The 23720-nt window shown below is 35.0% G+C and overlaps 1 protein-coding gene across 3 annotated transcripts in view; it reads right to left on the bottom strand.

Annotated features, from left to right (window-relative positions):
- The window catches only part of LOC309806070 (multidrug resistance-associated protein 1-like), an 85856-nt gene that overhangs the window by 38886 nt on the left and 23250 nt on the right, over positions 1-23720 (bottom strand). For all 3 annotated transcript variants that reach the window (XM_082624477.1, XM_082624478.1, XM_082624479.1), the window contains 9 exons: positions 21127-21304; positions 15033-15287; positions 13901-13966; positions 10823-10960; positions 9265-9411; positions 7406-7490; positions 7245-7311; positions 6740-6866; positions 1907-2083 (listed from right to left, as the gene is read on the bottom strand). In XM_082624477.1, the coding sequence (XP_082480603.1) occupies positions 1907-2083; positions 6740-6866; positions 7245-7311; positions 7406-7490; positions 9265-9411; positions 10823-10960; positions 13901-13966; positions 15033-15287; positions 21127-21304 (1240 nt within the window). The remainder of the gene's footprint in view (positions 1-1906; positions 2084-6739; positions 6867-7244; positions 7312-7405; positions 7491-9264; positions 9412-10822; positions 10961-13900; positions 13967-15032; positions 15288-21126; positions 21305-23720) is intronic.

Here is a 23720-nt window from a genome sequence, read left to right as displayed (position 1 = left end):
TGGGCAGAGCCTATACACTCTGCTTGGGTGCCCATATCCTCCCTTTTCAACTCAAAAGATACTCACTCTAAGTCCTCTTTGAAATCAGTCTTCTACCCAAAGTTCCAAGTAAAGTGATTCATTCCCTCCCTTCTTGTCTTGCAGTGTCCTGTTTACTCTCCCATTGCTAGAAATAACAATATCCATGTCAAGTGTCTCACTCTCCTATGAGCTCCTGCCTAATTTATCCTTGCATTCCCAGCACATAGTGTCCAAATAAATATTGGTAAAGACAATTGATAATATCATTGGCAGAGGTCCAGTTGATTGCAGTCCCTTGAAGACTGGGTGATTGATAGCTCTTTTGCTCACCCTTATATACCCCATTGCAGAATAAAGGAATATAATAGATTAATAACTATTTGTGTTCAATGGAAGAATGCCAAAGAAAAAGATGGACAAAAGTGAGGAAAATTCTACATTCATTATCTTGGTTGTCTCATAAACAGCTGTAAACAGATTTCTTTTTGAAATATTCAATTATATGTTTATTTTAAAGTACATCATCAGATTGGGAGAAATTTAATTTAAAAATATAAAAAGCAGAAATTATAAGTGGCAATAACATTTAATGACTATATTAAATCTATACTTCACATTTTGAAATTTTCCCACCTTAATTTTTTAGTTACATACTTAGCTATTTCATTTTATTAGAGATTGGCTTTATCAGCATAATGTTCAATATGTATTAACAAGTTTGAAAAAGAAGTCACATTTCTGCATAATTCTAGCTATGGTGCCATTTCACCAAGGGATAGTAAAGATGCCAGAAAAAGCACAGAGGTTGCAAAAAAATTAAATCAATTTAACACTTTGTGAAAATACATCTGCAAAGTAACAGGCTATGAATGAAACCAATATAAGTCTAGTTAAAGGTAAAATTTGCCTCATCCTAGATTTTATTTTTTAAATTTTTATTGAAATATAGTTGATTTACAATGTTGTGTTAGTTTCAGATGTACAGCAAAATGTACACCCTTGATTTTAAATATTTCCCCTTTCTATAGTTTTGTTCTATAGTTTTCAAATTATATAACAAGACAATTAAATAACTTGAAGCCGGGGTAAAAATGCCTAACAATGTTATGCTAACTCTCTTCTCAGAAATTCAAAGCACTAAGGATTATTCACTTATCTTCATAGTACACATGAATCTTAGGCAGAGGCTACTTTTGCATTCATGTTTAATTAGTGGATATTTTTAGTCATGGGTTGGGGATCATCTCTTGGGCTTCATACTTTGGCTCATGATATCTTGTTTTGCTTTGTTTTATTTTTAACTCCAAAACACTGGGCAGCACAATGACTATTCATGAATGTGATGAAAATAAAATAGAACAAAGAATACAATGCCTGGGAAACAAGTTCCTCTTAAGCAGGAATGTGTAAATATGGAACAGGTACATTCATGACAGCATCTTCTCAGAGCCTCGTTGGAATCTGGTCTTGGTGCCACCACTGGAGACTGGGGCTCTGTTGCTACTGTCCTAGGCTTGACTTTGTGCACAAGAGCTTCAGGAAGAAACAAAACTATTATTCCCTCATTAGACAGTGAACAGCATTATGCCAGCAACTAAGGCAAAGCGTTGATGATCCACTTGGTGGGCTTTCATTCCCCCATTTGGATACTAACAACGGAATTTCCTGCTGATTTTTAATCTATTTTCCAAATAGTCAATAATAAATAATTATTCATCCTTAATATGGCCGTCTCTTTCATAGGAATTCTACAATGACTTTTTAAAATTATAGTTCTATAGCTCTTCAAGACCTCAGTAAAAAGGCTATAAGTATTTTATTAGCACAGCTGAATGGAATGTTATTATTCCTTATTCCTGCATAAGATAAAATATATTTTCCTTACTCTTTCTCCAATCTCAGTTTGATCTCCATTTGGTAACTGCTCCAAATCGGGAAGGAGAGCACAGGCTTCCAAAACTCGCTCATAAAGCTGCTTCTGCATGACAGAGCCAAAGAGAATGTTTTCTTGCAAAATGCAATTCTGAATCCAAGCCTGCTGGGAAACATAAGCCACAGAGCCCTAAAAAAGAAATAAATAAAATAAATACTCTTAACAAGGGAAAAGGAGAACTTTCATGCACCACATTAAAGGAACATATTTAGTCCATGGTTTTGCTTTCTTTGAATTGAATTTAAAAATATTTAGATTATTGCTTAAATGTAAATATATTTTATTTACATTTTAATCTTATATCCTGTTTTAATCTTATGTATTTTTATTAGAGGCCCCTTCAAATGAGTTACTTTGTGCCTTTAATTTACTTTCACTCTAGCTGCTATCAAAGTTACCTCTCTGGTGGGATTTTCTGGAAGCAGACACTGAGTTTATTAGTCAGCTCTACCCACACTAACAAGGTACCATGAACTGGGTTGCTTAAACAACAGAAATTTCTTTTCTCACAAGTGTGAGATCAGGTGTTGGCAGGGTTGGCTTCTCCTGAGGCCTATCTCCTTAGCTTGTAGATGGCTTTCTTCTCCTGAGTCTTCACATGGCCTTCCCTTTGTGTGTGTGTCCTAATTTCTTCTTCTCATAGAGATATCAGCCATACTGGATTAGGGCCCACCCTACTGACCTTATTTTAACTTATTACCTCCTTAAAGACCTTATCTCCAAATACAGTCACATTCTCAAGTACTGTGGTTTAGGACTTCAACATATGAATTTGGGGGGAATACTATTCAGCCCATAATATTGAATTTGGGGTGCAAGTTGTTTACTTGGGATCAATTCTTAGAAAAGAAAAGGAAGAAGGAGGATTGGGTAGAGCAGGAAGTCACACAGCAATCCAGATCCAACAAAGATTTGGTCAACCCTCCAGAGAGCTATGGAGGTGCATCACCCATCAGAGTTGTTCTCTGTTAGGCTGAACTGGCCTGGCCTTTCAGAGTGGGACCCCAGGAGGCCAGCATGAAGGTGCTGATGTGTTATATGTACTCCCAAGGCTGGGTGGCAAGCCCTTCCTAGAAGAGGGGGTCTGGGCAGCATATCTCTCTCTTCCACATACTCACTGCTCTTAAATTCATTTTTTGATAATTTTATGTCTTGACATTATTCTTGAACATGACTCTGCTACATAAAATATCCTTTTAATTTATTTTATTTATTTTTGCTGTGTTGGGTCTTCGTTTCTGTGCGAGGGCTTTCTCTAGTTGTGGCAAGCGGGGGCCACTCTTCATTGTGGTGCACAGGCCTCTCACTATCGCGGCCTCTCTTGGAGCACAGGCTCCAGACGCACAGGCTCAGGAGTTGTGGCTCATGGGCCTAGTTGCTCCGCGGCATGTGGGATCTTCCCAGACCAGGGTTCGAACCTGTGTCCCCTGTATTAGCAGGCAGATTCTCAGCCATTGCACCACCATGGAAGCCCTAAAATATCCTTTTAACTAGCCCTTGTCTTCCAAAGGACTCCCAGTATTTGAACTAGAGACTCACATTCAATCTGCCCCATGGACTCTATCCAAACACTGATTTGAGTTTTTTGAATATTATGCACTCTGTAACAATACCACACATTTAAAGTACTTTCTGACATAGACCTGTGTGTAACTACCAGTCTTTTGATTTCTACCAACTACTTTGAAGGTCAAAGATTAACTTTTAATTCCTCCTTGTTGAGCATGTAAGACATAGAATGGCTTTTGAGCCAAAACAATATAGTTCTGATCTGACTTGATCTTGAACACAAAAGTAATTGCTCTTGAATTGTCTCATTTAGTGAATAACCTTTGATTAGAATAGCATATTAAATCTGTCCTTGGGTGATAGAAGTTCTGAATACTTGATATACATTAGTCAAGATAAGGGGAACAGAGGGTGAAGAACACAAGAGAAAAGATTGCAGAACAGGAAAAAGTGGTATATAATATGAAACCGGAACTAAATACTACATTGAGAGGTGTGGACTTGATGTTCTGTTATGACAGCAGCTGAAGAAAAGTTGATCAGTTTTCACAGAGATGTAAATTTTTCCTTTTATTATCATTATAATTATCAGTTGCATCTCACATACAAATGAAAATGTTTTTGTTTCATTTCATTCTTAATAATAAAACCACAATAGAAATTTTGCTAATTCAAAAATGGACTCTAACTCTCTGATGTTTTATCAAAGAACATTGAATATTGGATACTCTGCATGAATGATGTCTGATGTAAGCCTTAGAAACTGAGAATAGAGGATCTTAGAATTTGAACGTTGGAATGATATGCCTCAAAAAAATGCTCATGTGAAACCTTGAGAAACAGAAAGACGTAAACAAGATCACCTTATAAATACTAAATGTTAAGTTGGCCATGCCATCATTATGATATTACTACTAAATTAAATATAATAAGGATGACACATATATTTAGGATTAAAAATGTTTTCAGAAATAATTCAGAGTGTGGTACCTCAAATCCTCCACTGATCCAGACCAACAAGATTCCTAAAGAACAATGTGGTCAACTATACAGACAGATAATATTATTTCCCTTTAAAACAAATATCGTATATTAACGCATGTATGTGGAACCTAGAAAAATGGTACAGATGAACCGGTTTGCAGGGCAGAAGTTGAGGCACAGATGTAGAGAACAAACGTATGGACACCAAGGGGGGAAAACCGCGGTGGGGTGGGGATGGTGGTGTGCTGAATTGGGCGATTGGGATTGACATGTATACACTGATGTGTATAAAATTGATGACTAATAAGAACCTGCAGTATAAAAAACCAACCAACCAAACAAACAAAAAACAACTAATACTAAACTTTCTTTGGGTTATTTATATGGAAATAATTAATATAAATGTTTCAGACATTACATGAAATTTCTTAAAATCTTATATGTTCTGGTATAATGTTATAAGTCATAATTCTAGTTATTACTTTAAAATGTATATCTCAGAAATAACTAAATTTCATTGTCAGTTGCATTATTATGAATTTTCATCAAATTTTTAAAAAAATAAAAAAAGAAAGAAAAACAAGCCATTAAAGAGAAATTCTTCCGAGAGAATTAAAACACATTATATACCTCTGAAAAAATATATATATATTGTTTCTCTTTGACAACCCTAACTTAACATACACAAAGTGTGTCCTCTCTGCTTTACAATTAGTAATAGCAATGTTATGGTTTCTATTATCACCATGAACACTTTCTTAATTATGAATTCTCAAAGGTATCAGAAATAATCTTTAAATCTTACCATGAGTACCTCAACAATCATAATGAAGATAACAATAACCATAAAAATTCATAGGGAGCCAGCTGACTCTATGCCAAGAACTAGTCTAGGTCTTTGCACATTATCTTATTCAATCTACTGCTTAACCTTTCAAGATTATTATTATCATTTATGCATCAGGTGAAACCTAGAATTGATAGTTTTTATCTTGATACACTCCTAATTATTTTTCAAGATTAAATAAAAGGCTACTTACTTTTTGATTGTTTTTCTCTTTAAAGAAGAATTTGTTGTTTTTATACCATTTCATTTAAAAAATCTAATTTAAATACTTGTTGTAATTGATCTTAGTATCTCCCTCACTAGACTATGAACTCTGTAAGAAGAGTAGCATATCTTATTCATGTTTATTTCCCTGGTACTAAGTGCTAGGCACATAGTATGTGCTCAATGATTGCTTTGTGAAATTAGCCAAAGAAACTGAACAATACTAAAATCAACATGACAAGCATTATATTTTTAAAGGATACTTACTGGCCTAGGAAAAGGTATAGTCATCTTGATTGATAGACAAATGGCTGATTGTAATCATCAGGAAGAGCATAAGGAGACAAAGATCGTGTACTTAAAGTTAAAGAGTAGAGGTATTCATTAAGTGTAACCTTATCAGAAAAAGTCCTAAAAATCATACTTGATTCCAAAATACGAAATAGCAATGCTGAGAGAGAAATAAATAATCGCTAAAGAACTGGAGTCAGGAAAGATATATTATGAACAAAAAATAAAAAGATTTGCAGTTGCTTTTTCCTCGAGAGCAAAACTGTGAAGACACTGGTTTCAGATCCATAGAGCTTCTGCATCTTGTCAGATGTGAGAAGAGCGAATAGGTAGTATTTTACCTAAGAGTTAGTTAGGTCTAAGGAAAAACTCATTAGATAGTCTAGTATTTCAAAGAAGAAAAAGCTGATGAAGAACTTCTTGAATTCTTATTCCTACTGTCCTTTAAGAATAAAACAAATGGCTGGGAGTAGACCTCTCCTTAGTCCAAAGGCTTAAATTTAAATGTAAGCTATTAATATTATGATTTTCCTGAGGTTTTTCTAGGTCAAAAGTCCTTCTCATGAGCAACTACAAGATTTCTTAGAAATGGAACGGCCGTAATTACTTAGAAAACATTGCAGTGAATGATAATTAGAAACCTAATCAAATTACATTATAAATCACATTCGTTTCTCTATAATTGGTTGCAATTTAGTTAATATCATCAAACAATTACCATAAGCATTCCTAAATGATTTGCTGAAGTAATTGGAGGACACAATGCTCTTACTAAGCCATCCATAGTTAATCAATTTCTGTGGAAATTTAAATGATTGTTACAAACTAGAAATGCACATTAAATACTTGCATCTTCAATTCAATTTGATAAATTCTTATTGACACTAATGATATGCTGGCTGTAGCCTATTACACTAAGAGATGTGAAAAGAATGAATTGTTGACTTTACCTTTCTTTGGACTACTCCTTTAAGTTTCTCCATTTCCCCTAGAACGGCAGAAAGCAGAGATGATTTTCCAGACCCAACTTGCCCTATAACAGCCACTAAAGCTCCTTCTGGAATCTTTATGTTTAAGCTGCATGACAAGAAAAGGAGAGAGATGACATAAGAAGTTCTTGTTATAATTGTTTTCAATGTATATTCCTAGACAAGTCACTGTATCACTGCACTGGGTATCATCCCTGAAATTGCTGCTATTCACGTTGTCCTACATTATTCTACAAACACCCAAACTTCCAAAATGCAACAGCAAATGCTGCAGAGGAAATGAAAAGGGAAAAAAGAGTAAAACAAACATAAAAATGAAATGTGCAGTGAGAGGTTTAAAAAAAATCTTGTAAATTCCTATAGATTCATCTTCTGCTTAAAAACTCTAAAAAATAAAAACATGGAACATTATAGAATTCAATGCTAAAATTTTTTTGTTTTTAATTTTCCCCAAACCATGACTTACTCTTTTAATATTGGAATCCCTGTTTTATCCCAGGAAAAGGAAGCATTTGTAAAACCAATGGCATGATCTAGGAAGAAAAAATAAATACAAATATATCTTAGAATCAATTGTCTTCAGCCTAGAAGTCAAATAAATATTGAATACAAAGAGGAACTGCTGACCTCCTATGTACTTTGTTTCTATACTTCGAGGATGAAAGTCCTCAGTATTGAGAAAGTCTTCCAAACGAACCAATGATATTCTTGTCTATCAAAATAAATGCAAATGAATTTTTTTGGGTTTCAAGCACAAGTTAAACTGAAAAGAATTTATTGTGATTTACAGTATGATTAAAATTTTTTGATGCAAATTGAAGATATTGATAAAAATATTCAGCAAGCATAGTTTGCACTGTTTTGATAAAAATATTCAGCAAGCATAGTTTGCATTGTTTTAATGTTTATAAATAAGTCCATCCATAAAGAAAAAGAACAGTTTCAAGGACCAAAGATCAAAACAAATATCATATATGCAGGAAAGCATGAGAAGAAGAAACCAAAATTCCTCCTTAACATTCTAGTAAAGACATAATAACTGATTAATTAATAATTATAGAGAAATTAGTTTTTAAAAGCAACTTCAGGACGATTGAATGAATTCTGCTTCTGAGCATAAATAAAATGATTGTTTTGGCAATAGTAACATTTAGTTATAGTAAAATACCTGTAAAATGTTTAGCTACAATTATGATAAATAGAATCATTTTTCCCCCTGAAGCTGACTTGCATGAAACCTCTAGTATATTTTTATTCACTTTATGCTAGGAAATGTCTATTGTTAATGGATAAGATGTAATTGGGCTGTGGTTTTGTTTACCAAGTGTGTCATATCAGTATGCAGAGCTGGTTCTTTTTCTTTTTCTTCTCTTTTCTTTTCTTCTTCTTCTTTTTTTTTTTGACAATTGTTTTCCTTATTTGTTTAGTGACAGTAGTAGCGTACCACTAGGAGTTGGAAAACACTTTGCCATACCAGACCTTTAGCTAGATTCTAATTTCAAAAGCAAAACTAAACTGTTACTCTAAGAATGACATTTTCTTTAAAAGAAGTGTGCTGTGAAACAAGTGTTAAAAGCATCACAACAATAGTACTTCTATGCCCTCTGTTGGTCATTATTAGTATAATAACATAAAAATGGTATTATGTAACAAAAATAGCTTAATTGGTATTTACTATAGAAGTATGTTACTCTTTATTTAAATAATTTAAAAATTAAAAGGCAAAGTTCTTAGATCAAAGAGCCGGTTCCAATACGCAAAGATTCACTTTGTTTATGAACCCAGACTTGAAAAGGATTTGATGGTGGAATGCCCCAACCTGATATCAAAAAAATTTAACTGAGAAAATCTCAGGGCAAAGGGATGAAGGAACTCAGTTCTTTGGATTCCGTGTGGTTTTAGCCGCCTTCTACTCATTATAGCATCTAAAGAGCCTCTAGCAATTGGAGGTTACAACAAAAGCAGGCTGAACCAGATACCTCATACAAGGTTTGTTGGCAGACTGATATTATCAATGCACTTTTCTCTCTGGTTTATTCATTCAGTATAGATGAAATGCTGCTGAACCCTGGGAAAATTCAGATCCAGCTCTGTGCAAAGCACCTAGTTAAAAATTTTTCAGCTGAAAGCAGAAAAATGGTATAGTGGTATAGTGTCAAAAACCAAATTTTAAAAATGCTAAATAAAAGAAATTAACACTTAGCAAAGAAAACAGTATCACATATTGAAAGTCATTTTCAATTGACTTTCTGTTGAAAAGATGTTTAAAAGTCATTTTTATAGAAAGAAGCACAGGCAAAGAAGACACGATTCCCTCCATTCTATAATGTTCTCTATTGCTCATTAATTCAGGGAGGTTAATTTTGAAAGCAGTGTAAAGCAACTACAAAAAGTGAAATTTTAAAAAAAGACAAAGAAATGAAATATGCAAAACCATAGATTTCAGCAGAGAAATGATTCTCAGTTTAAGGATACTTTGGATGTACCTGGACCACAGCTGAGATCACCATTGGTAAATCAAACAGAGGAAGCCTCAAAATATTAAACAAAGACATAGATGTGAACACTTTAGTGGCTGTTAAAATGTTGCCTTCGTCCAGTAAGAAATAGACGCCAAATGTTGCCAGGGACACCTTAAAAATAGAGATATGTTATTATCTTTAATTATTCAATTATGAGTTAGAGACTCAAAATTAGAAAAGAAAATTTTAATAACCTTTATTGTTGCTGTTTACTAAAATGCAGTACTATTCAGTACTACTGCAGAAGGATATGAAATCAATGTTTAGTACAGATCATACAATTGTGTATCTTAGATAATGACATCCTATGAACATGTGGTCTAGCTCCCTTCTTTGACATATCATATTTTCACTAGAGTAATTATTCCCATTTAAAACGTATAGTAGTTCATCTTTTTTCAAAATGAAGAAGTTTTATGTAAATTTTTTCCAGTAACGTGTGCATACCTTCTGTCTCATATTCAATAATTATACTTTCTCTGTGTCTTAGTATTAACTGAGGAAGGCATAATTAAATCACGACTGATAAGATTTATATTTACTCGCATAAGTTTTATTTAGAAAAGGCAGAAAAGTTCATTTATGCCTGAGAATGTATTGACTATTTATCATGTACATAGGACTGTCTTAAACAAATGTTTCTTGGACATTTCTACCAAAATATTCCAAATGTAAATATTGCTTTTACTTTCATAATACCCATATGTCTGTTTGAATAAAAAATAATAATATTTTAAATTAACAACAGGGGAGACATATAGAATGTTCCCTGACCCCCTCACCACTGAGAGTGGTAACTTTGGTTAAAATTGATGCTTCGGGTATATGTAGTTTTCTTATCCTTCAGCTTTCAGCTGCTGCTTCATATTTCAAGGCAATTTATACTCTTTAAATAGCATGAGATTCCCAATATTTGTATGAAGTGACAGAAGGAGAATGACCTCAGTTCATATCAATTCACCTACAAATACTAATTCTATAACTTTGAGGATGTTTCCAAACTATCAATATTTCCATTTCTTTTTGTGAAATGAGAAAAGTAATGTCTTATTATTTCAAGAATGAAATAAAGCAATGCATATAACTTGTCTGGTAAACAGTAGAAACACTCAATAAATGTTTAGATAACTTCCCTTCCCATCTCTATGTAGTGTGACTTTGGGTCTTGTTTAAAAGGGATTAATCAGGAAAATCAAAAAAATTTAGAGCTGAAATGGAACTCTGAAATACAGGTTATATTTTTTAAGAATGAGGATGGCATATGTTCAATCTATAAGAAATTTACAAAGATGTAAAATCTTATTATATATAAAAAATACAGACCAATGAGAATGCACCAAAAAATTTTGCCCCTTCTTTAAATCTTTCATTCTCTTATCTCCATAGGTTAATGACTGCATATTTTTTAATTTAAATTCAGATAAAGAAGATTTCACTTTGAACAACTTAATTCCAGGTAATTTGAAGGTGAATCTGCAAATCAAATTTGAAAATCAAAACAAGAAATAATACACACACTCACAAAGAATGGAATGCAAGTTAAAGTCAGCATAGAAAATACAGCAAGATACCCAGCTGATTTTTGAACTTCCAATTCCTGTTCTCGAATTTCAATAATCTTCTTTTTATAGGAGGGTTCCCATGCATAAAGTTTAAGGATCTGTGAAGAAGTCAGACAATGACTATTTGACAATCAATATTATAGAAGGAATAAAAACATGCACAAATACACACACTATAACACATACACATACTCACATAATTGTGTAGGTAAAAAAAAAAAAGATGTTACCTATAAAGTAAAGAAAATTTCCCCTGTTTTCAAGTGAGTCAAAACACTTCCTTGAATTGTGTTTTTCTGGGGGGGGGGTCGGGGGAGGAAATCACCATTTCCCCAGGCTTATGTCTCTCTTACCCACCAGTAGCTTATTCTTGAGCCAGATTTTGGCAACATCCCAGTTCCTGGCATGAGCTCCATAGCAGTTTCTATCTAGCTTAATCCTGTCAGTTTTCCTGCTGGTCCAACTCTCAGTTCCGTTCTCTTCCCATTTCTAAATATCTAAGCTTCTCTCCTTGGTCTCCCAATTTCTTGAAAACTGATGTCTTGGGACTTCAAGCCGTTTTCTGAAAGGTTACTGGTGTTCTGAGATTGTAAACTATTTTCTGAGATCAAAACATGCAGAAGCAGAATCATACAATGGCTCACCACATATGTTTTAGAGTGAGATAGACCTACATTCAAATTCCAGCTCTATCCCTTTGTGATGATTAATTTTATGTGTTAATTTGGCTACGTTATGTTGACCAGTTCTTTGATTAAACACCAGTCTAGATGTTGCTGTGAAGGTAATTTTTAGATCTGATTAACATTTAAATCATCAGACTTAAAATAAAGCAGATTACCCTCCATTAAATGGGTTGGCCTCATCCAATCAGTTGAAGACCTTAAGAGAAAAAACCGAGGTTCCCTGAGAAGGAAGGAATTCTGCCTCCAGACTCAAGATGTCAACATCAACTCCTGCTGGAATTTCCAGGCTGCTCAACAGGTTTCACACTTGCCAGCCCCCATAATCATAAGTCAATTCCTTAAAATAAATCTTTATCTATCTATCTATCTATCTATATCTATCTATCTATATGTCTATCTGTCTATCTGTCCTATTAGTCCTGCTTCTCTGGAGATCTCTAATAATCTCTCCCCAGCTCTGTGAACTTAGACATGACCCTTACCTGCTCAGATACTTTGTTTCCTTATTTGTAAAATGAAGATGAGAAATCTTTTTCTTGAGGTTTGTAAGAATTATATGAGGAAACAGATATAAAGTGATAGGCACAGTGCATGACACATAGAAAATATTCAATAAATGCTAATATACTATCATTATCAAATAGAGCCTCTATGACACCTGTTTTCAGACTCCAAGGATGCAAACGGCTCACACCTTTAAACTATACTAATTGATTACCACTTGGACCTCTACCAATATTCTAGTGTATTTACTACTGGGACTGCTATTTTAAATCTTGAACTTTGCTTAGATCTTGAGGAAATTTTCTTTTATTTTATCTACACTGTCCTAGTCCTATTGATAACACAAATTTCCTTTTATGAATATCAATACTTAAAACCTATGAACATACATCACTCTACTTTCTAATGGATGCAGGGGCTCTCAATTAACCCACCAAGAGATGCAAGATGCACCTGGATCATATACTTTGGGGATGTGTGACCTTATTGAATAATCTGAGTTAAATTTCAGAGTTACTTATTGCTATTCTAAAGTTCAGATGATTAAATGAATAATAGCCTCCTTTCAAGGTATCTTCAATCTAACAATGTCTTTCACTTCAGTAATTTATATTTTTGTAAAAATTCTACACAGCACAATACAGTATATCATTTATTGATTCTAAGGTGAATCAATGGGTACATATAATGGGTTTATTCTGTGCATATAATGATAGATGCACCAGACAGAGGGAACGTCCTATGCAGTTTTAAATGTTAGAAGGAAATTCCATATGAACTCTGCAAATTTTGTGCTTTAGAAAAATCTGGTAAGCTATAATCCAAGTGCAATAGGATTTGAAATTATATACAGAAGGTCTCCAATTTACAATGATTCAATTTAGGATTTTTCAGCTTTAGGATGGTGCAAAAGCAATGCTCATTCAATGGAAACTGCACCTCCATTTTTGGATTTTGATCTTTTCCCGGGTTAGTAATATGTGGTATACTACTCTGTCATGATTCTGGACATCCACACAGTCCAGAGGGTAAACAACCAATACACTTGCAACCATTCTGTAACCATACTACCATTCTGTTTTTCACTTTCAGTACAGTATTCAATAAATGAACTTTTCCACACCTTATTATAAAATAGGCTCTGTGTTAGATAATTTTGCCCAACTGTAGTCTAATGTAAGTGATCTGAGCATATTTCAGCTAGGCTAAGCTAAGATATTCAGTATGTTAGGTGTATTAAATGCATTTTCGACTTAAGGATATTTTCAGCTTATGATGGGTTTATCAGGATACAGCCCCATTGTAAATTCAGGAAGATCTCTATACAAAAGTTCAACAGGTTTCACTCATTTTATCACAGAGAAAATGTTAGTGGTGTGGAGTGGGGGTAGCTTTTCTAGGAAACAAATATCTGTAACACACCTTTCATAGAATAGCATTTGTATGATCATCTCTATTCTGAGTAAAAGAACCCCGTATATATCTACCTTCTCATCACTGACCCCGTATAAATCTGCCTTCACACTGATGACAATGGTATTGTCAGTCTGCCCTGCTTCATCCCATCTCTTCTACCCTTGAAACAAGTAATAGTTCGTATCTTTTGGGATATTTGTGTTTAGTTGTTGGTTGAGAATCAAACAAAAAAAACCCCTGCATTTTATTTGGCTTTATTTAAATGTTATTTCAACAATAAGAATTCCTATACATCTGAAATCTAAAATACTCCCTCAAAAACTATACTTATATCATTACTTTGATATTGAGAATGCTAAAAAATTCATTTATTGTTTAACTCATTGCTATATTCTAAATAGTTAAATTAAAGGTATGCTCTTTTTATATTACCTTAATTCCATGTAAGATTTCATTGAGCAGTTTTATCTGTTTGTCTTTGTTCTTCATTTGGCTTTTCTATGTAAGGGAAAGAAAATGAAAATATATTTGATGAGAGTTGCTAATACTTTAATTGACATGACCATAGCTATTTTTAAAAATACAATGTATTTCCTCTGTTTTATATACTATTTTATATAAAACCATCTTATAATGTTCATGCAATATTATTCTGTTGATAATGTTAGAAAATAGTTATAAATAGACATTATAAACTTAAAAGTAGCCAGCAGTAGGATAAAAACAAGGTGTACATTTTCTAAAAGAGTAGAAAATATAATAGTTATTTAGAATGTAATGATAAAATAATATCCATATTCTATTAAAATGGGAAAAAAATTCTCCAAACTCTATCAATTATATATATATATATATATATATATATATATATATATGTAAATAAAGGTTTCTATATTTTAAGTGTACTATCTTGAGTGTTATTAGTACTTTGGAAATTAGAGTGATTAAAATGTATATTTTCAAATGCTGTTTTTTTTGCAAACATTATATAAGTATTATATATTTACTCAAATGCTTAATATTTATATTATTTTATACTTATCATTGTTTAGGTATTGCTTCTTAAGGGTTTCCTCCAATAATACTGCCACAATTATTTTATATATAATAATAAGTATTTGTATATCTAACAAAGTACACATTTACAAGTTAATATCCTTAATATTGTTTGTGTGATTAAAGCATACTTTCTGTTTGGAATATTTGCATATAATATTGGAGTCTCTTTGGATGTCTTAGGGCTCTAGATTAAGGTCCTGAAAATGTAAGTCCATTCCTAAAAATTTGACTTACAATTATTTAAAATCCAGAATATTTTTTTAAAATTAGTTTAAAAGTATTCACTGAAAAACCTGTTATTCTAAATACTAGTGTGTTTAGTAACTCATAATTATTTTATAATCATATGTTATTTTCTATTTCTCATCTTTAAAGCCTAATCTTTTTGGTAATTATTTGAAAAATCCAGAAAAATATAAAAGAAGGTATAAATTTTCAGCACCTAAATGTATTAAAGTAATAAGTACTGTTGGACGCATGTAACTTGAGGCAATCATATTCTTACCTTCAGCTTTTTCATTCTATTTGCAACTAAAGCGTTCACTGGGATAACAAACACCAAGACTGCCAGCCCTGCTAACACTGCCGGACCCAGCTCTTGCCAAAGAAATGATACGGCCATCAGGATTTGAAAAGGACCTGACCAAAGGAGATTGATGTTTGCGGTCAAGTCCATGAGCTGCTGGGCATCTGCTGACATCAAGTTAATAATTTCCCCAGTGGAAAACTTTTTTCTAGAAACATTAGATAAAAGCAGGGTCTGGAAAAAGAGAAGCAAAATACTCAGAGTTCTGTAGATCATGAGGGATCTTTACAGTCAAACAATGGTAACTTTTAACTAAAAATAAAAATTTGTAATATATTTAGACAAATATGCATGATTACTTATGCATCAGATCATATAACATCAAGAGCTATGTTTTTAGATGAAGAAAAAACAATTATGGAACAAATTACATAGTTTTAAAATTTACTATGTATTGGTAGAGAGTAACAGTTGGATTCCCAAGCAAATACATTCACCAAGAACCCTTTACGATTTGTGGAATTGAAAAACTGCAACAGAAACCAATTCTAGATTTCTAGCACTGAGCTTCCTCTCTATTTACTGGCGTATAACGCTAAACCATCTAACTTTTATCAATACAAAGTACACAAGTGAATCAATGAATATCTAATGAATGCTAATTTTTAAATGATACAGTCCTAATTCTTAAAGAGATTATAATCTAATTGTGCAGTCCACTCCCCTCCTACACAAACGTCCTACACACAGGCTGATTATAAGTTTAACAATAGGTAAGAAGGGCCATGGGGATTTAGAGAGATAAGAGTATTGTTTGAAAAAGCTTCATGGACCAGTTGGAAATACATCTTTTCTTTTCTTCCAAAGCCTAATTCTCACTTTCCCTCTGTGTATGTTATTTAATATTATATTGAATTCAATATCTTTATGGTTAATTACTGGTATCTTCTTACTAAGGTTGATATTATAAATTCACTTATTTAATTTCCCACTCATTTAAAATTCCCAGTGAAAAGCATAAATAACTGTAAAAATAGTGGAAGTTTATATTTAAACTGGAAAAGAGGCAAAAGTCCATTCATATGACAAAAGTTCTAAAGAATTTCCATCACATTGATTTAAAGAGAGACAGGATTGAGAGCTGGATCTAACAAAAGTAAATGGTATACAGGAGGCACTCAAGATCTATTTATTCAATAAATGACTAATACAAAGCGAGAGGAAAAGCCCATCTAGAAAAAAAGTAGGCAGGGCCTTCAGTGGAACACTTCTAACATTCCCTAGCTTAAAGCCCAGGGGCTCAGTGCGTGTGGGAGGTCATGGGGCCGCTGGAGGAGATGCACAGACCTGGGAGTTTCACAAGGTGTCAGGATCCCCCTAAGCTCTAAGGCTACTGCAGTGTTGAATCTTTTACATTTCTGCTACTGCCTTCTAAGGGGCACAGTGGTGCTGATGATAAAACAGAATAAATACTGCTCCCATAAGAGGAAAAAAGGAAAAAATACTAATCACAACAATCGTTAGACTTCTATCCACGTCTCCTCCAAATGTAACTTTGTAAACTCCCTTAATAAGTTATTGACCATTTAAAGTGGCCAGGTAAAACAATGGAAATCCAAGAACAGTTATTCTCATTTCATTAAGACTATAGCATTTTTTAAGAGATCCATTGATCTCTAACTGCACCCACCCCCAACTTACTATTATAAACAAATATAAACTCTTTTCTCCCACTTTTCTAGAAGGAAAAGATAAACCACACTTAGTATTTATGAAAATACTAAAAGACTGAGTAATTCAAAATCATCAAATTATCCAAGGAATCAAATAAACACCCTCCTTTTGGAAAACACACAAAGCACAACTGTCACCGGCAAAACCCATTAACAATTCTAAGGGGACTGGGTAATACAATAAAGTCTAACCTTTTTTCTCCCCCTTTTCCTGGGTGTTTAGACTAGTCTCACTTGCTCCCAGGGGGCAGTGTGCAGAGGCCTCGCACCCGGCCCTTCAGACCAGAGTTCCGCCTGAGAAAGAAAACAGCTGAGCCTACACCGAAGCTTGGTGTCGGGGTGCAGTAGCCACGCATGACACTTAATCCAAGATGGCAGCAGCGGGCCGCGAGCAGAGATGTTGCGCCTGGCACCTTGATCAGGAGCCTGAGCAGCACAGCTGCAGCCACCCAGCAAGAACCCCGCCCCCTCCCTTCCCTGCCAGCCTGTCGGGAGAGCCCTGTGCTGTAGAGCAGCGATCCCCAAGGACTGGTTTCCTGGAAGAAAATTCTTCCACGGACTTGGGGTCCGGAGTGGGGGGGGATTGTGGACTCCTGCTTTAGAGCGAGCTCCCATCTCTCCGTTATCTGATCAGAGAATGAAGCTTTCCTTTGCTCCTAACCCAAACTTCGTTGGTTTGAAGGAAACTGGACAGAAGGACCCTTGTTGGGGACCCACTCAGGAGCATCTGTAACACATCTATGTGATTCATGACTTTTTGAAACTTCATTCATTTCATTGATTGAATTATGCTCTAAGAAGACCCAGATACACCAGATATGGCTTCCAACCTCAAAAACCCTTTTTACGGACTGGAAATATCTTTTTTTTATCACTGAGCTCAATTCATGGTTCATTTCACCTTATGATGATGAAATTTGTTTTACAATTTCACATTCTCCCTCATGTATTTGTTCCTTTCTGGACTCATTGCCACAGCCCTGGTTCATATCTTTATTTCCTGAACTATTTTTCCTGACCATCCTAGCTGTAAGTCATAGACATCATATAATTTAGAACTTGCTGGGCCCTAAACATTTCTATCCCAGTGATTCTCAAACAGTGGTTGCCATACTTCTAATGAGTCATGGTTTTCCTAAAGGTGGATCCTCATAAATCTATGAGAATTCATTTTTCTTCAGTTCTTTTGGATGCAAAAAAAAAGTATGCCAGGATTTCCTTTCTCTCTCCTCCTTCTGACCGCACTTAAGTACATCTATTTTAAAGAATGGAAACAGAATTTTATCAGTTTTCTTTATATTATATACTTCCCACAATTAAGGAAGGAATAAACCTTTAAGCCACAAATGTAGACAGTCTAGACACGGTTATTAAACTTAAATTTAATTGAAATTAAAAACCTACTTCCTTACTCCTATTAGCCACGTTTCAGTTTCAAGGGTTCAACAGCCGTATATGACTAGTGGCTACCATACTGGGCAATGTGGATATAGAATATAGTTAAAATCACAGAAACTCCTATTGGATGGTATTTGATGGAAGAATGCCCTCAGACTGCCCACATTAAGCCCAGGACTAACTGATGCTGCTTTTGAACCATATCTTGTTTCTTAGCCCTCAAGAATTCCCATGGAGCCTGCAACGGAGAGCTAAGGGGTAACAAAATCTGAATTTTAAGACCCAAAGACTCGTGAAGTGATCAAGTGGAAGGAGGCCTGTGTTCTTCCCCACAAACCTTAAAAAATGATGTTCCCTGAACTTTACTCCAAAGTAGCAGCAGTCATGTGGATGGATACGGAACAAGGGCTTTCAAACACCTCCCTTCCTCACCAAGAAAAAGGTGTGAGACCAGCTTTACCCCAGTGTAACGACAAATCCCTGATGAAGGAGGGCCAATGTCAGATGAACATGGGTCATCTGGTGCCACTATGAGAGCTATTTAGGATCTTGAAGTTATCTAAATATGACAAAAATCAGAATCCTAAAATCTGTATAGGAGAAGGGAAATTTAGCAACCCCAGTTAGTCCCTCTGGAAAGCAGATATAAGATAAGAGACTCAGAAGAAAGACTGCCTTATATTTGTGCCACCTGCATGGGCTGTCCCAGAGCATCCTAGCACTACAGGTCACTACTAATGTCTTCCGCTGTTTGTTTGATGGGGTTTGAATTAAATCTTAATCCCTACCGCAGGATCCACTGAACCAGCTTGATTGCCGTATTCCTTTGATCCTTGAGTGCCCTTTGTTATTAAACATTCTCTAAGGACCCATACAGTCTCACTCCTGTAGACTCTGTTCCCTCTTACATTATCTCCAGGGTCTTTTTGCCCTTATAATTGACTCACCCATAGCTCTTGATTTTCCTTTTTATTTCGGACAGTTTGCTCCAATTTCTACCGCAATCTACTCTTTTATGCTTGTAAATGCACCCAAATCTTATACCTAAACTCCAATGCTTTAATCAATTAATGAAGTCCTGTTCTATATAGACCATATATTGAAAACAAATGTTAGCATTTAAACTGATTCCTAGACTCTTTGATCAATCTTTTCTCCATATTTGGATTCTGTAAATTCTCAGAATTTACAGCCATTAAAATTACAACTGGGGCAGTCTCTCTGACCCTGTATCTGGGCTACGTTATACAGAGCTGGCTCTACCTCAAGTTTAGTATTTCCTGGCTCAATTGCGCTTGGGTCATTCCAGAGTCTCTAAAATCACTCTATGCCTCCATTTTGGCCTAATATGGCCAAATGGTCTGTAACACTTCATGCCCAGGTCAACCCAAATTACATTTCCTTCCACTTACACAAATACTACAGCTTTCCCAAAGACTATTTCAAATCTCCTTTCTATGTGAAACCTTCCTTAACTGCTTACACACATTGTAGATTTCCTGCTTATCTGATATCTTATAATATCTGCATTTAGTTCCACACATTTATTATGTATGCTAATAGTTCTCTCCAATTTCTTTTTCTTTTTTTTTTTTTTTTGCGGTACGTGGGCCTTCGCACTGCCGTGGCCTCTCCCGTTGCGGAGCACAGGCTCCGGACACGCAGGCTCAGCAGCCATGGCTCACGGGCCCAGCCGCTCCGCAGCATGCGGGATCCTCCCGGACCGGGGCACGAACCCGTTTCCCCTGCATCGGCAGGCGGACTCTCAACCACTGCGCCACCAGGGAAGCCCCCTCCCCAATTTCTTGAAGGCAATGGCTCATTTATTCATTTACTCAGTCTTCCAACTTTTATAAAAATGTGTAAAAGCCACTATCTTAGATGATAAAGGTACAACAGGTTAAAAAGTTCCTATTCCAAATCTGAAGAGCCCACAATTTATAGAGGAATACAGACTAAGAAGGCAAAAGACACTTGTTGATTTAATAACTCAGTGATAACTACGGGACGGAGGAAACTCTTTAATTGTTCATAACTATCATGTAAATAAAAGGCTCTGAATGGTAAAGAGGTGGTATTTAAAATTGTATTTTCAAGGGCTTCCCTGGTGGTGCAGTGGTTGAGAATCTGCCTGCCAATGCAAGGGACACGGGTTCGAGCCCTGGCCTGGGAAGATCCCATATGCCGTGGAGCAACTAGGCCCATCAGCCACAACTACTGAGCCTGTGCATCTGGAGCGTGTGCTCCGCAACAAGAGAGGCCACGACAGTGAGAGGCCCGTGCAACGCGATGAAGAGTGGCCCCCGCTCGCTGCAACTAGAGAAAACCCACGCACAGAAACGAAGACCCAACACAGCCAAAAATAATAAATAAATTTAAAAAAAAGAATAGAATTAAAAAAAATTGTATTTTCAAGAAAGGACAAATTAAACTTTAGGGTCATGCTAGGTATAAGGATCAGCTAGGTTTTGGGGTGGGTGGGAGAGGGCTTAGACTCAAAGAGAAATACGTAATGACTGTAGAGAGAAGGATGGCTTTGTTGCATGAAAAGACAGAGTGAGCAGAAGTAAAAGGTACTATGTAGATGGAAAATGATCATGGAAAGAAACTTTATTGATCCATAGATATAGACAACCATAAAACATTCAATTCCATTCATTTTCTGAGGAGGAGTTAAGTGATGTGACAGTGAACAAAGAACATCCTTTAATTTCATGGATTAGAGTTGACTAGAAGTTTCAGGGACTATAGAAAGAGAACCCTATAAAGAAATTAATGCAACTGATATTGATGAGTCAAAGTTCTTTCATAGCAAAATAAATGTATATTCAAAGGACACACTAGAACTTTTTAATATACACTTCTATTTTTCCAGATCCCTTATTTTAAAGCACATAAGGATACAGTTCATTTAGAAATTGGGAATTTCTTCAATCTTTTACCTTCTTGTAGATCAGTCCAATTACAGCTGTCTTAATTTTTGCTGAAGTGAGCATGTTAAAACGTTGGTACTGCTGAAGGATCAAGGTTTGCAAGAAGACTACGACAAAAAGTGCCAAAGCATAACCATAGCCACTCCAGCTAAAATCTGGGCGGTGTTCACAGAAAATGATCATTTGCCTGAATGTCATATGCAAATTGAGAAAAGGGAAGAAATGTTAAACATCTGAAGTAATAAAATGCTTATGTGAATTAAGTACTGTCAAAATGTTATACACACACACACACACACACACACACTCTTGCCTGTTCTTTTTTTACTTGCCCAATTTGGCATCCTTTCCCCCTTTATTTTTACTCAAGCATATATAATAAATAGAATCAACAATTATTATCGCAGGCTTGTGGGTAGAAGGATATTTTCTAGTTTTCATATGGCAATCTCATCAAATAATTAAATGTTCTGGCCTAACTTCATCATGAAAATTGAGACACAGAGACATTTAAAAGTTCTTTTTTTTTTTTTTTTGCTGAAATCATGCATTTTGTTAAACATAGGGAAATGACAATTAGAACTTAAGTAGAGAATCTCTTAGCATGGCAAAAAAGACACTGTTTCTTTAAAGGCCTGAATTATAGCTCACCTTTAATTACTTTTATGCATATCCAATTTCCCTCTCCTCTACCTTTACTTATTTCCTCTTAAGTTTGGTGACAACATGGTCATCGTGATTAAGGTCAATGCTGGGTACATCTAGACAATGGGGACGGTTCTAATTATCTAAGCTTCGATCTACTTTATTGACAGCTTGGACAGTTAATGGATGTATACTTTAAAGCAATTCATGTTGCCCAAATTGCTTTATAAACCAAGTATTTCAAAAATTATCTTTATTAAAATTGTACCTTAGAATCAAATATACCAGTGCCTCTAATAATCCTACTGTAAACCTCTAGTCACTGAAAATCACTACTTGAAGTGACCACAACCCACATAAACATTATACAACAGGAGGTTCTGTATTTTTAGTTGATGTCTATCAGATGCCATCCATTGGGACTCCAAATTATTTTTACAAAAGCAACTTACTAAATAACTTCTTGGTCTCAGAATTAAATTTCCTGAATGAGAAGCACTATTCTTCTTACTGTAGATACATCTATCAATTAGACTGTTTCCTGTTTCATAATATCAAACAACTAAATGACTATCACTATATTAATATGGAACTACTAAAAATATTTCCAGGAAATACTGTAAATAATCTGTGATCAAGGCATGGTAAAGACCGTAAATCTATATTCATGATATCAGATATAAATACTCATTTTTTTGTTTGACTGACATTAGAATATCTCAATAAATGGGAAAAAAGAGTAAGCACCATGATCAACAAGAAACAAATTTCTTCTAGTAGTAAATTAATGAAAGTATTATTTTGATATATTTATTATACATGAGACATGATCATATAAATTCATAAAATTCTGATGACTCAATTCTTCTCCAATGTGGGAATTGTAAACTTATTCAGCTACTCTAGAATGAGTGTTTCTTGGAAAAGCGTAGCTTTGAATAAGTCCATTTACTCAGTAATCCATTCAGAAACTGTATTTCATTCTATGTGCCAGGCTCTGTGCTAGGAGCTAAGGACACAAAAATTGAGTAAGTTCCTGGAGGAACTTATAGTCTACTCAGGAAGAAAGACATGTCGCAGCTGATTCATTTCAATGCAATGTTGAAATTTCTGTTTTGCAGGTGTGATCAAGCTAGTATGTTATAAAAAGTGTGTGACAAAATTAGGGAGACAATTCTCTACCCCACAGCCAAGGACTTAACAATTCTTTAGTACCCCACAGACTGCACATTTGGGAAGAACACAGAGACACTGAATTGCTATCGTCTATAACTATTTTCAGAAAGAGTGACCACAGTGAGATTCTCTAATGAGTTTCTTGAGCAGTAGTCAGTCATTGGCAAATGGAAATCAGAACATGACTAAAAATGGCTAGGGATCACTTGCTACTCCTCTCATTTTGAATTTGAACCTAATTCCCCTCCCTTCGGATCTGAGCTGAATTAAGGAATTACTTGACCAAAATAATATGGCCCAAGTGACATTCTGGGATTTCCAAGTCTAGGTCGTAAAATGACTTGCCTAAACTTCTTGGAATGTTTACTCTGGGAACATCCAGCTGCTATGTAAGAAGATCAACTCACCAGAGAGCTCAATGCTTAAGCTAACCACTCAGAGAAGCTGTGGAGAGAGAGAAAAAGTGGGAAAGAGAGATGACCATTTCCAGCCATCTTAGCCCAGGCATCAGGCATATAAGTTTAGAAGCCATATTCACATTCTGGTACCAGCAGATGCAGAAAAGAATCAAGGTATCACTCAGCCAACAGCCAGGTCCAAGTTCCCAGATGTATGTCTCTATTGGAGCTGCTACAACTATCTCAACCCTTCAAGCTACTCAGTTAATTCCCCAATCATTGTGGAGCAGAGAAAAACAATCTCTCTCTGAAGTCCTGGTCCACAAAATCATGCACATAATAAAATCATGGTTGTTTTATACCACTTAGTTTTGAAGTGGCTAA

The sequence above is a fragment of the Mesoplodon mirus genome, assembly GCF_964341445.2.
Source record: "Mesoplodon mirus genome assembly, chromosome: 6".
NCBI lineage: Eukaryota > Metazoa > Chordata > Mammalia > Artiodactyla > Ziphiidae > Mesoplodon > Mesoplodon mirus.
The sequence above is the reverse complement of the archived record's forward strand: the minus strand, read 5'-3'. Positions and strand labels throughout refer to the sequence as shown.